This window comes from Pleurodeles waltl, chromosome 2_2, assembly GCF_031143425.1.
Source record: "Pleurodeles waltl isolate 20211129_DDA chromosome 2_2, aPleWal1.hap1.20221129, whole genome shotgun sequence".
NCBI classification, from domain to species: Eukaryota; Metazoa; Chordata; class Amphibia; order Caudata; family Salamandridae; genus Pleurodeles; species Pleurodeles waltl.
In genome coordinates, this window is record NC_090439.1 from 189893884 (window position 1) to 189907525 (window position 13642).

The 13642-nt window shown below is 46.9% G+C and overlaps 1 protein-coding gene across 2 annotated transcripts in view; it reads left to right on the forward strand.

Moving 5' to 3' along the window:
• The window catches only part of GABBR2 (gamma-aminobutyric acid type B receptor subunit 2), a 3493747-nt gene that overhangs the window by 270239 nt on the left and 3209866 nt on the right, over window positions 1-13642 (forward strand). Inside the window, exon 1 of one of the 2 annotated variants that reach the window (XM_069219614.1) lies at window positions 3809-4048. The exons of the other annotated variant lie outside the window; for it this stretch is intronic. Coding sequence (XP_069075715.1) covers window positions 3866-4048 — 183 coding nt within the window. The 5' untranslated portion in view covers window positions 3809-3865. Of the gene's footprint in view, window positions 1-3808; window positions 4049-13642 lie in introns of those variants that run through there. 2 annotated transcript variants of the gene reach the window in all.

Here is a 13642-nt window from a genome sequence, read left to right on the forward strand (position 1 = left end):
CAACGTGCAGATGCTAGCCAGATCCTTCAGGTGAGCATAGAAAGCGTGAACAGTGGTCCGGTTTCTGTGATGGTCTTCCTCAGCTTACGGATAGCTGCACCTCCAAAGTGCAGGAGCATAGAATGTCATCTGTTATTGTTGAGCACTACTGCTCCAAAGTATGTCTTGAGACGCTCAACCCAGTCTTTCCATTTCACGGCTTAAGCAGATGGGGGCCCATCCACTACGAATGGATGCTATCGCAGAAACTACAGGAGGCTTGACTCTGGCATTTTGTCACAGGGTAGCTACTTTTGTTCTCTGTGATGCACTTATGCAGCTTGTTTGGTAAAGAATGGCACACATCCCCCAACAACAGTCAAATCAGAAAAGAAGTGAAGATGCACCAAGCGAAAGGACACAGGGTGGAATGTTGGACAGTCAAAAAAAGAAGTCCCATATAGGTATGAATCGGGTAGCACAGCAGATGATTGCCACTGAGCATTAACCAGTGTTCATCATCCGTAGCCTCCACTGAGCATCAAGTAGTGTTTACCAGCTGGAGTAACGACACCATGGCCTCACCAATGCAAAAGATGAAGCAACATATTGTGGGGTGGCTGTATAGCACGGGGTGCCTCCCAGGCCAAAACGAAGACACAAATCTTTCAGGCAGGCTTGTGGGGCAAGCAGAGCATTGCTGACGATCTGGCTCACAAGGCTTGCAGTCACAAGCACTGCACCATGGAAACACTGCTAGAGGGCAGCAGGAACGCACTATGCATTGCACGTGGTAATGCTAGAGGATGTGTTGGATGACTCACAGCAATCGGCAGGCCAACTCACAGCAGCAGTATGTTGGAGAGAATGGTCTGGGCAGGCGGGGTGGGGGCCACACACCAGCCTAGCAGGGCAGCTCGGCTCGGCTTGGCCTGCAGGAGTTGAAGCGAGAAGAAGCCGGATAAAGGAAGACGAGGTGAGGAAGCAGATTTGGGCCTTCTCGTCACCAGCTGTTGCATACTCGGTGCGATCTGTAACAAACTGCTGTGCAGCAGGGCTAATAACATATGTAGACTCTGGGGTAGATAGTAATATTGACCATGAAGCCAGCGCCTCGGGCAGCTTTATTCTTTGTCACCCCTACGTCATGGCTTAGCCCATGGGGACCCTGGGTGAGTCGTTCCACTCCCAGAATACCTCTTCCATTTCAGTGCATGGTGGACTCACCCAGATACAACATAACATTCATCTGGATGTATTGTCACATCCCTTACTTTTTCCTTCAACTAAGATATATGTCTGATAACCAAAGAGACATGAGCCCATTTGATCATATCCGAAATATAATATAGCCCGGTTTGTTCATGGCATAAAAATGTCAAGATGCCAGCAGCATCTTTTTTTCGGCACCTTTTCACCTAGGGCCTGTAATTTTCAGTGTTACTGTATCTGCAAAGTCGTGACAGCAACATTCTTGGCCTTGCAGACTTTTTATATTGGGGAAATATGCATGACAACCCGACTTACTGCAGAAGAGTGGGTTTCCCCTTTAACTATTTTTTTACCATGTAACCCTGACAGAAGGGACACCAGATCAACATGGTATAAAACAATTTGCCCTAAATATAGACGATTCCAGTTTTCAGAGGGAATGGCTGTTAACCAGGATCGCTGTTAGTATTAGGTACCAACCCCATTACACAGCCAATGATTAAATGACCTATGACAGGTGACCTGTGATGCATTATGATTCCACTGTTCACAGCAAGAGTCCTGAGTAAGTGCAATGTCTTGTAAGTTGTTTAAATCATTTTTTCTATTTTGCCGAAAAGATTGAAACAGTCTACAGGCACAGTTGACATTTCCATAAAGTGAGCAGATATATGCTAATTTCTAGTACATTTACTACAGTTGTCAGTTGAGTGCATGCCATACCAATGTCATACAGGTGTTTATTTCCACTTATTGGCAATTTCAGAGCAGACCTCTAAACATCTTGTGCTTTGTAGTGTATTTCCTATTTATGCGGTTTTATAGAGTGTGAAGAACTAGAGATGTGTCAGTTATCTGTTTAAGAAATTCAAAGTGAGTAGAGAAACCTATGTATCTGTATATTTTATAATTCACAGTTCATAAGATTCAAGGTGCAGCCACTTTGTACAAGAAAAAAAATAGGGCCACAGAGTAAACATTTAGGGGCATATTTATACTCCGTTTGCGCCGAATTAAAAAAGTATAAATATGGGCTTAAGGCCCATATTTATACTTTTTGACGCAAAACTGCGCCAACGCAGTTTTGCGTCAAAAAAATTTGCTCCGGCTAACGCCATTCTGAAGCTCCAGGCGGGCGCGGTATTTATTGAATGACGTTAGCCGGCGTTAGCCGCCGGCGCTGTCTGGTGTGCGTTAAAAAAAACGAAGTACACCAGGCAGCGCCGGCGTAGGGGGAAAATGGCGTATGGGCGTCCACAAATGGTGCAAGTCAGGCTGAGGCAAAAAAATCGCCACAACCCGAATTGCGCCATTTTTTTACGACGCCCATCCCCCATTGAAATGACTCCTGTCTTAGCAAAGACAGGAGTCATGCCCCCTTGCCCAATGGCCATGCCCAGGGGACTTCTGTCCCCTGGGCATGGTCATTGGGCATAGTGGCATGTAGGGGGGCACAAATCAGGCCCCCCTATGCCACAAAAAAAAAAAAAAAAAAATACTTACCTGGACTTACCTTAATGTCCCTGGGGTGGGTCCCCCCATCCTTGGGTGTCCTCCTGGGGTGGGTAAGGGTGGCAGGGGGTGTCCCTGGGGGCAGGGGAGGGCACCTCTGGGCTCATTCTGAGCCCACAGGTCCCTTAACGCCTGCCCTGACCCAGGCGCTAAAATCCGGCGCTAATGCGGGTTTTTTAGACCCGCCCACTCCCGGGCGTCATTTTTGCCCGGGAGTATAAATCCGACGCATATGCATCGGAGTCATTTTTTAAGACGGGAACGCCTACCTTGCATATCATTAACGCAACGAAGGTGTTCACGCCAAAAAATGACGCAAACTCCATGAACTTTGGCGCTAGACGCGTCTAACACCAAAGTATAAAAATGGAGTTAGTTTTGCGTCGAATTTGCGTCGAAAAAAACGACGCAAATTCGGCGCAAACGGAGTATAAATATGCCCCTAAGAGTACAAAAGAATTGTAGAATAAAATCGAGATTCATATATCTATATGATATGACATAGAACACTGGGAGATAGCCTTAGTAGAGAAAAAATATTTTCAAAATACACTTTCATCAATGGACATAACAACTTGCTGTCAATTGAATCTGGTGTCAGCGTAGACATGGATAATGTTGTGTGATGTAAAAGATGGATGAAAAGGTTCAATATATACACGCGACCTTACCTGTCCATTAGGTGTGAGTTCAACTTCTTTGTTACTTTGCCAAGGTAATGAATGCAGATAATTATCGAAGGTCAGACAAGAAGGAGTTAAACACAATAAAGGCAAATCAAAAGAAGATTTCAGAGAGAGAATTTTACCTCCTAATGCTTGGGTCATCAAGACAGACCAGCTGTTTACGGCGCTTTCACCTTGGCTGAAACATAGTTGGTAGTTTTAAGGTGGACAGCGCTCTAGACAAAGCTAGCAGGCTTGTATGTGATGGCTAGGTTAAGTGATAGTTATAGTCGGACGTTAAGTCACAGGGTCTGTGTAACAGGGTTGCCATTACATCGGATCGCACTGCTTGCGTGGGGCCGATAGAAGAGTACCCCGGGGGCATTCCAAAAAGTGACCCACGTCTGAACACGCAAGCTAACTGGGAAGAAGATGGTTGCTGCGGCTCGACGGGAGTTGAGTAGAAGGCTACAAGGAGAGACGGAGGCTGACGGAGGATGGCAGAAGAAGATGCGGAGACGGGGAAATCCGAGGAGGACGTCGAGAGGGCAAAGGAGAGAGGCGAAGGTCTCATTGCGGCAGGAAGTGCTTGGGAACCGAAGTCCCAAGCCGAAGACGGGCAGACGCCCAAGGACACCGAAACTACCCGCCACGTCCCAGGAGGGACATGGCTAATGCAGGTACGGACGTATATGCTAAACCCAAGTACCTCTTTTTGAAAGCAGAAAGGGGAAGGGGGGGCAGAAAGAAGCATGAGAGAGGAGGGAAACAAAAGGAATTTACAAACGGCCTAAAAGATTTGCCAGAAAACCGATATAAAATAATATAAAGGAGAAAGTAAACACAATTAGTTTTTTTCTTTATTTATTCAGTTTTCTCTCTCTTCCCAAAATGACACGCTATACACTAGAGCACCTTGTCACCCAAATTGCACTTTTAGGCACGGTCCCACTACTGATCCCTGCTTCTTCCTTTTTCCTCCCCCCTTCCACCAGGTGTTATTGGTCAACATCAATAGTTAAAATACTTACCTATCCCTTCTTATTTTTTCTTTTTTTGCTCTTGTCCATCCTTGTGGTGAAACTACAAATCCGGAAACGGAGACATACCTAGGAAGAAAAAGAAATAACAGGCCCCTACTAAAAGTCACGGAAAGAAGACTACGAGAAAGAGAAAGAGAGAGAGAGAGAGGGAAGAAGTAAAAAGAAAAGAGAAAGATCACGGATATACAGTATATAAAAATAAAATTAAAATAAATTACATTCTCATTCCTAAATAAGGAGTCGTCTGTCAGTTTCTTTATTAGTTATATCCAAGTAAGCATAATTCCCAACATACCCACAACATATTGGTGTCAGAAGTAAGATTTTATTCCCTACAAATTAATCAGGAATATGGAGACAAAGCTCTCCCTACAAGATATGATCAATCAACTTGCAGAAGGAAAAAGACACTTACAGATGATATGGGAGGAACAGGTACGAGAGGCCCAGAACGACTGAGATACTTTGCAGAACGTATTAAAAAGTCAAGCTACAATAATTGCCAATAATCAGTTGGTACACAAAACAGCTCTTCAAAAATTAACTGACACTATTGCTACCACCAGAGTTCATCCTAACGTACCCAGTTCCGTACTACAAAAGTTCCACGAAGGGGAAGACCCAATACTTTTTTCACAAATTTTGAAAGGGTTGCGTTGCCCGCAAGCTGGCCCCCCAAGCCAGATGGGATCAATACGTAGCACCCCTACTGACAGGAAAATTACAAGCTGCCTACCAGGCTGTCAATCCCGGAGGTACAACACCATATATAGAGATAAAGAAGGCCATTTTAGAAAGGGTGGGTTATAATTCAGAGAATTACCATGTAAAATTCCGGAAGACAAAGCGGATTCCAATGGAGAACCCCTAAGCTCATTATTACAGGGTCCAGGATCTAGGGTTAAAATGGTTGAGTCCAATAGGTACAAGTAGAGAGGAAGTTATACAAGTAATACTATTAGAGCAGTTTTTAGAAGCCCTACCCCTACAAACTCGCAACTGGATTAAACAACACCCCAATATAACTACGACCTCAGCAATAGATTTAGCATGTGCATTGCACAGAGCTCCGGACCTTAGAATAAGTCCCCAAAAAGGACAGGTCATGGGAGGAAGAACAGCTATCCCCTCTTCCAAACCGCAAATAATGAGAAATACTGAGGATCTCCCTATTGCTCGAATACCAGACAAAGAACCTAATCAAACACCTCAATGTTATAGCTGTGCGGAATGGGGACATATCGCTTGCAATTGTCCCCACAAATTATCCAAACCGGAACCAATGGAAATAGGTGTTACCAGCAGAAGGGTACTTTGTACAGCCCGAGGGTTATCCCAGTATATGAAAGACATGCTAGTAAACAAGAGTATTGGTGGACTCTGGGTGCAGCCAATGAGTGGTTACGGCAGACTTAGTATCAAAGGAACAAACAAGAGCAGATGAATTTGTCTCCATTTGCTGTATCCATGGAGACATGAGGCTCTATCCATTAGCTGGAATTCAAATAGAACGGAGGGGAAGAGAAGAATCCCTCTTAGTAGGTATAAAACTACATCTAGTAGAAGAGATCATCAAAGGAACAGATTACGTTGATTTTTCTGCATTTTAAGACAACATACGCCCAAACCAGAGAACAGATCCTTGGTTACCAGAAGCACCATTTGCCCAGACTCTCATTAATTCGGGTAAGGAGAAAATAAAACTAAGTAGAACTGAAAAAAAGAGAACAAAAGAGATTGTACCATATAACTAATAACTCTGATTCTGTCCCTTTGACACCGACAGATAAACCTGTCTTAGCAACACTACCACCTTTCCGGTTTAGTCAGAGAGATGATCCCGCATTACAACATGCTTGGGCCTCTGCAGTCACTGAGAAAACCGGACAGGTGGGTCCATATTTCCTTACTCAGAATGGTTTATTGTATAGGGTCATGCAACATAATAATTTGGAGAAAACAAAACTAGTGGTACCTGTAAGGAAATGCCTCCTTGGCATGGTTGCCCCCTGACTTTTTGCCTTTGCTGATGCTATGTTTACAATTGAAAGTGTGCTGAGGCCTGCTAACCAGGCCCCAGCACCAGTGTTCTTTCCCTAACCTGTACTTTTGTATCCACAATTGGCAGACCCTGGCATCCAGATAAGTCCCTTGTAACTGGTACTTCTAGTACCAAGGGCCCTGATGCCAAGGAAGGTCTCTAAGGGCTGCAGCATGTCTTATGCCACCCTGGAGACCTCTCACTCAGCACAGACACCCTGCTTGCCAGCTTGTGTGTGCTAGTGAGGACAAAACGAGTAAGTCGACATGGCACTCCCCTCAGGGTGCCATGCCAGCCTCTCACTGCCTATGCAGTATAGGTAAGACACCCCTCTAGCAGGCCTTACAGCCCTAAGGCAGGGTGCACTATACCATAGGTGAGGGTACCAGTGCATGAGCATGGTACCCCTACAGTGTCTAAACAAAACCTTAGACATTGTAAGTGCAGGGTAGCCATAAGAGTATATGGTCTGGGAGTTTGTCAAACACGAACTCCACAGCACCATAATGGCTACACTGAAAACTGGGAAGTTTGGTATCAAACTTCTCAGCACAATAAATGCACACTGATGCCAGTGTACATTTTATTGTCAAATACACCCCAGAGGGCACCTTAGAGGTGCCCCCTGAAACTTAACCGACTATCTGTGTAGGCTGACTAGTTTTAGCAGCCTGCCACAAACCGAGACATGTTGCTGGCCCCATGGGGAGAGTGCCTTTGTCACTCTGAGGCCAGTAACAAAGCCTGCACTGGGTGGAGATGCTAACACCTCCCCCAGGCAGGAATTGTCACACCTGGCGGTGAGCCTCAAAGGCTCACCTCCTTTGTGCCAACCCAGCAGGACACTCCAGCTAGTGGAGTTGCCCGCCCCCTCCGGCCAGGCCCCACTTTTGGCGGCAAGGCCGGAGAAAATAATGAGAAAAACAAGGAGGAGTCACTGGCCAGTCAGGACAGCCCCTAAGGTGTCCTGAGCTGAAGTGACTCTAACTTTTAGAAATCCTCCATCTTGCAGATGGAGGATTCCCCCAATAGGGTTAGGATCGTGACCCCCTCCCCTTGGGAGGAGGCACAAAGAGGGTGTACCCACCCTCAGGGCTAGTAGCCATTGGCTACTAACCCCCCAGACCTAAACACGCCCTTAAATTTAGTATTTAAGGGCTACCCTGAACCCTAGAAAGTTAGATTCCTGCAACTACAAGAAGAAGGACTGCCTAGCTGAAAACCCCTGCAGAGGAAGACCAGAAGACGACAACTGCCTTGGCTCCAGAAACTCACCGGCCTGTCTCCTGCCTTCCAAAGATCCTGCTCCAGCGACGCCTTCCAAAGGGACCAGCGACCTCGACATCCTCTGAGGACTGCCCCTGCTTCGAAAAGACAAGAAACTCCCGAGGACAGCGGACCTGCTCCAAGAAAGGCTGCAACTTTGTTTCCAGCAGCTTTAAAGAACCCTGCAAGCTCCCCGCAAGAAGCGTGAGACTTGCAACACTGCACCCGGCGACCCCGACTCGGCTGGTGGCGATCCAACACCTCAGGAGGGACCCCAGGACTACTCTGATACTGTGAGTACCAAAACCTGTCCCCCCTGAGCCCCCACAGCGCCGCCTGCAGAGGGAATCCCGAGGCTTCCCCTGACCGCGACTCTTTGAACCTAAAGTCCCGACGCCTGGGAGAGACCCTGCACCCGCAGCCCCCAGGACCTGAAGGACCGGACTTTCACTGGAGAAGTGACCCCCAGGAGTCCCTCTCCCTTGCCCAAGTGGAGGTTTCCCCGAGGAATCCCCCCTTTGCCTGCCTGCAGCGCTGAAGAGATCCCGAGATCTCTCATAGACTAACATTGCGAACCCGACGCTGGTTTCTACACTGCACCCGGCCGCCCCCGCGCCGCTGAGGGTGAAATTTCTGTGTGGACTTGTGTCCCCCCCGGTGCCCTACAAAACCCCCCTGGTCTGCCCTCCGAAGACGCGGGTACTTACCTGCAAGCAGACCGGAACCGGGGCACCCCCTTCTCTCCATTCTAGCCTATGCGTTTTGGGCACCACTTTGAACTCTGCACCTGACCGGCCCTGAGCTGCTGGTGTGGTGACTTTGGGGTTGCTCTGAACCCCCAACGGTGGGCTACCTTGGACCAAGAACTAAGCCCTGTAAGTGTCTTACTTACCTGGTTAACCTAACAAATACTTACCTCCCCTAGGAACTGTGAAAATTGCACTGTGTCCACTTTTAAAACAGCTATTTGTGAATAACTTGAAAAGTATACATGCAATTTTGATGATTTGAAGTTCCTAAAGTACTTACCTGCAATACCTTTCGAATGAGATATTACATGTAAAATTTGAACCTGTGGTTCTTAAAATAAACTAAGAAAAGATATTTTTCTATACAAAAACCTATTGGCTGGATTTGTCTCTGAGTGTGTGTACCTCATTTATTGTCTATGTGTATGTACAACAAATGCTTAACACTACTCCTTGGATAAGCCTACTGCTCGACCACACTACCACAAAATAGAGCATTAGTATTATCTCTTTTTGCCACTATCTTACCTCTAAGGGGAACCCTTGGACTCTGTGCATGCTATTCCTTACTTTGAAATAGCACATACAGAGCCAACTTCCTACATTGGTGGATCAGCGGTGGGGTACAAGACTTTGCATTTGCTGGACTACTCAGCCAATACCTGATCACACGACAAATTCCAAAATTGTCATTAGAAATTCATGTTTGCAATTTGAAATTTTTCTAAATTCTTAAAAGTCCTGCTAGGGCCTTGTGTGTTAAGTCCCTGTTTAGCATTGTCTTTTAGAGTTAAAAGTTTGTTAAAAGTTTGAAATTAGATTCTAGAAACAGTTTTAGATTCTTTAAAAAGTATTCCAACTCTTAGCAGAATAATGTCTGATACAGAGATGCAGGTGGTGGAACTCGACACCACACCTTACCTCCATCTTAAGATGAGGGAGCTAAGGTCTCTCTGTAATATAAAGAAAATAACCATTGGCTCCAGACCTACCAAAATTCAGCTCCAGGAGCTGTTGGCAGAGTTTGAAAAAGCCAACCCCTCTGATGATGACATCACAGAGGAAGAAATTAGTGACTTGGAGGCCAATGTCCCTCCTCCAGTCCTAAATAGGGAGAACAGGACCCCTCAAGTCCTGTCTCCAACTGTGTTAGTCAGAAATAGTGAGTCCCTCACAGGAGGGTCCCACATTTCTGAAATCACAGAGGATGCTCTCAGTGAAGATGACCTCCTGTTAGCCAGGATGGCCAAAAGATTGGCTTTAGAGAGACAGCTCCTAGCCATAGAAAGGGAAAGACAAGAGATGGGCCTAGGACCCATCAATGGTGGCAGCAATATAAATAGGGTCAGAGATTCCCCTGACATGTTAAAAATCCCCAAAGGGATTGTGACAAAATATGAAGATGGTGATGACATCACCAAGTGGTTCACAGCTTTTGAGAGGGCTTGTGTAACCAGAAAAGTGAACAGATCTCACTGGGGTGCTCTCCTTTGGGAAATGTTCACTGGAAAGTGTAGGGATAGACTCCTCACACTCTCTGGAAAAGATGCAGAATCTTATGACCTCATGAAGGGTACCCTGATTGAGGGCTTTGGATTCTCCACTGAGGAGTACAGGATTAGGTTCAGGGGGGCTCAAAAATCCTCGAGCCAGACCTGGGTTGACTTTGTTGACTACTCAGTGAAAACACTAGATGGTTGGATTCAAGGCAGTGGTGTAAGTAATTATGATGGGCTGTACAATTTATTTGTGAAAGAACACCTATTGAGTAATTGTTTCAATGATAAACTGCATCAGCATCTGGTAGACCTAGGACCAATTTCTCCCCAAGAATTGGGAAAGAAGGCGGACCATTGGGTCAAGACAAGGGTGTCCAAGACTTCAACAGGGGGTGACCAAAAGAAAGGGGTCACAAAGACTCCCCAGGGGAAGGGTGATGAGACAACCAAAACTAAAAATAGTAAAGAGTCTTCTACAGGCCCCCAAAAACCTGCACAGGAGGGTGGGCCCAGAACCTCTTCACAAAACAATGGGTACAAGGGTAAAAACTTTGATCCCAAAAAGGCCTGGTGTCATAGCTGTAAACAGCATGGACACCAAACTGGAGACAAGGCCTGTCCCAAGAAAGGTTCCACTCCAAACTCCCATCCAGGTAACACTGGTATGGCTAGTCTCCAAGTGGGATCAACAGTGTGCCCAGAGCAAATCAGGGTCCACACTGAAGCTACTCTAGTTTCTGAGGGTGGGGTGGATTTAGCCACACTAGCTGTCTGGCCGCCTAACATGCAAAAATACAGACAGCAACTCTTAATTAATGGGACTAGAATAGAGGGCCTGAGGGATACAGGTGCCAGTGTCACCATGGTGACAGAGAAACTGGTTTCCCCTGGCCAATACCTGACTGGAAAAACTTACACAGTCACCAACGCTGACAATCAGAGAAAAGTACATCCCATGGCAATGGTTACTTTAGAATGGGGAGGGGTCAATGGCCTGAAACAGGTGGTGGTCTCCTCAAATATCCCAGTGTACTGTCTGCTTGGAAATGACCTGGAGTCCTCAGCATGGGCTGAGGTAGAGCTAAAAACCCATGCAGCAATGCTGGGTATCCCTGAACTGGTGTGTGTGAAAACAAGAGCACAATGCAAGGCACAGGGTGAACAAGTAGAGCTGGAGTCTGGAAGAATGGCCCAGCCTACCAAGAGAACAGGAAAGTCAGTTGGGAAACCAACTACAACACAGCAAAAGAAAGGGAACCTCTCTTCTCAGGAAGAAGTTCTGCCCTCTGAGGGAACTGAGCCTTTGGAGCTTGAACCTTATCAGGTTGAGCTCTTAGGCCCAGGGGGACCCTCAAGGGAGGAGCTGTGTAAGGGACAAGAAACCTGTCCCTCTCTTGAAGGCCTTAGGCAGCAAGCTGCTGAAGAGTCCAAAGGCAAGAAAAATGGAACACATAGGGTCTATTGGGAAGATGGACTCCTGTACACTGAGGCCAGAGACCCCAAACCTGGTGCCACTAGGAGAGTGGTAGTGCCTCAGCTGTTCAGGAAGTTCATCCTAACATTGGCCCATGACATTCCCCTTGCTGGACATTTGGGACAAACCAAGACGTGGGAGAGGTTAGTCAACCACTTCTACTGGCCCAATATGTCCAACATGGTTAAGGAGTTTTGCCTCTCCTGCCCCACCTGTCAAGCCAGTGGTAAGACAGGTGGGCATCCAAAGGCCCCCCTCATTCCACTTCCAGTGGTGGGGGTTCCCTTTGAAAGAGTGGGTGTGGACATAGTTGGTCCACTAGAACCTCCCACAGCCTCAGGAAATATGTATATCCTGGTAGTAGTGGATCATGCTACCAGGTATCCTGAAGCTATTCCCCTTAGGTCGACTACTGCCCCTGCAGTAGCCAAGGCCCTCATTGGTATCTTTACCAGAGTGGGTTTCCCTAAGGAGGTGGTGTCTGACAGAGGTACCAACTTCATGTCAGCATACCTAAAGCACATGTGGAATGAGTGTGGAGTGACTTATAAATTCACTACACCATACCATCCACAAACTAATGGCTTGGTTGAGAGATTCAACAAGACATTAAAAGGCATGATCATGGGGCTCCCAGAAAAACTCAAAAGGAGATGGGATGTCCTCTTGCCATGTCTGCTTTTCGCTTACAGAGAGGTGCCACAGAAGGGAGTAGGATTCTCACCCTTTGAACTTCTGTTTGGTCATCCTGTAAGGGGACCACTTGCCCTTGTTAAAGAAGGCTGGGAGAGACCTCTCCATGAGCCTAAACAGGACATAGTGGACTATGTACTTGGCCTTCGCTCTAGAATGGCAGAGTACATGGAAAAGGCAACCAAACACCTTGAGGCCAGCCAACAGCTCCAGAAGTTTTGGTATGACCAAAAGGCTGCACTGGTTGAGTTCCAACCAGGGCAGAAAGTCTGGGTTCTGGAGCCTGTGGCTCCCAGGGCACTCCAGGACAAATGGAGTGGCCCTTACCCAGTACTAGAAAGGAAGAGTCAGGTCACCTACCTGGTGGACCTGGGCACAAGCAGGAGCCCCAAGAGGGTGATCCATGTGAACCGCCTTAAGCTCTTCCATGACAGGGCTGATGTGAATCTGTTGATGGTAACAGATGAGGATCAGGAGGCAGAGAGTGAACCTCTCCCTGATCTTCTGTCATCAGACCCAAAAGATGGCACAGTAGATGGAGTGATCTACTCAGACACCCTCTCTGGCCAACAGCAAGCTGATTGTAGGAGAGTCCTACAACAGTTTCCTGAACTCTTCTCCTTAACCCCTGGTCAGACACACCTGTGTACCCATGATGTGGACACAGGAGACAGCATGCCTGTCAAGAACAAAATCTTTAGACAATCTGACCATGTTAAAGAAAGCATCAAGGTGGAAGTCCACAAGATGCTGGAATTGGAAGTAATTGAGCGCTCTGACAGCCCCTGGGCTAGCCCAGTGGTCTTAGTCCCCAAACCTCACACCAAAGATGGAAAGAAAGAGATGAGGTTTTGTGTGGACTACAGAGGGCTCAATTCTGTCACCAAGACAGATGCCCATCCAATTCCAAGAGCTGATGAGCTCATTGATAAATTAGGTGCTGCCAAATTTCTAAGTACCTTTGACTTGACAGCAGGGTACTGGCAAATAAAAATGGCACCTGGAGCAAAAGAAAAGACAGCATTCTCCACACCTGATGGGCATTATCAGTTTACTGTTATGCCCTTTGGTTTAAAGAATGCCCCTGCCACCTTCCAAAGGTTGGTGAATCAAGTCCTTGCTGGCTTGGAGTCCTTTAGCACAGCTTATCTTGATGATATTGCTGTCTTTAGCTCCACCTGGCAGGATCACCTGGTCCACCTGAAGAAGGTTTTGAAGGCTCTGCAATCTGCAGGCCTCTCTATCAAGGCATCCAAATGCCAGATAGGGCAGGGAACTGTGGTTTACTTGGGCCACCTTGTAGGTGGAGGCCAAGTTCAGCCACTCCAACCCAAGATCCAGACTATTCTGGACTGGGTAGCTCCAAAAACCCAGACTCAAGTCAGGGCATTCCTTGGCTTGACTGGGTATTACAGGAGGTTTGTGAAGGGATATGGATCCATTGTGACAGCCCTCACTGAACTCACCTCCAAGAAAATGCCCAAGAAAGTGAACTGGACTGTGGAATGC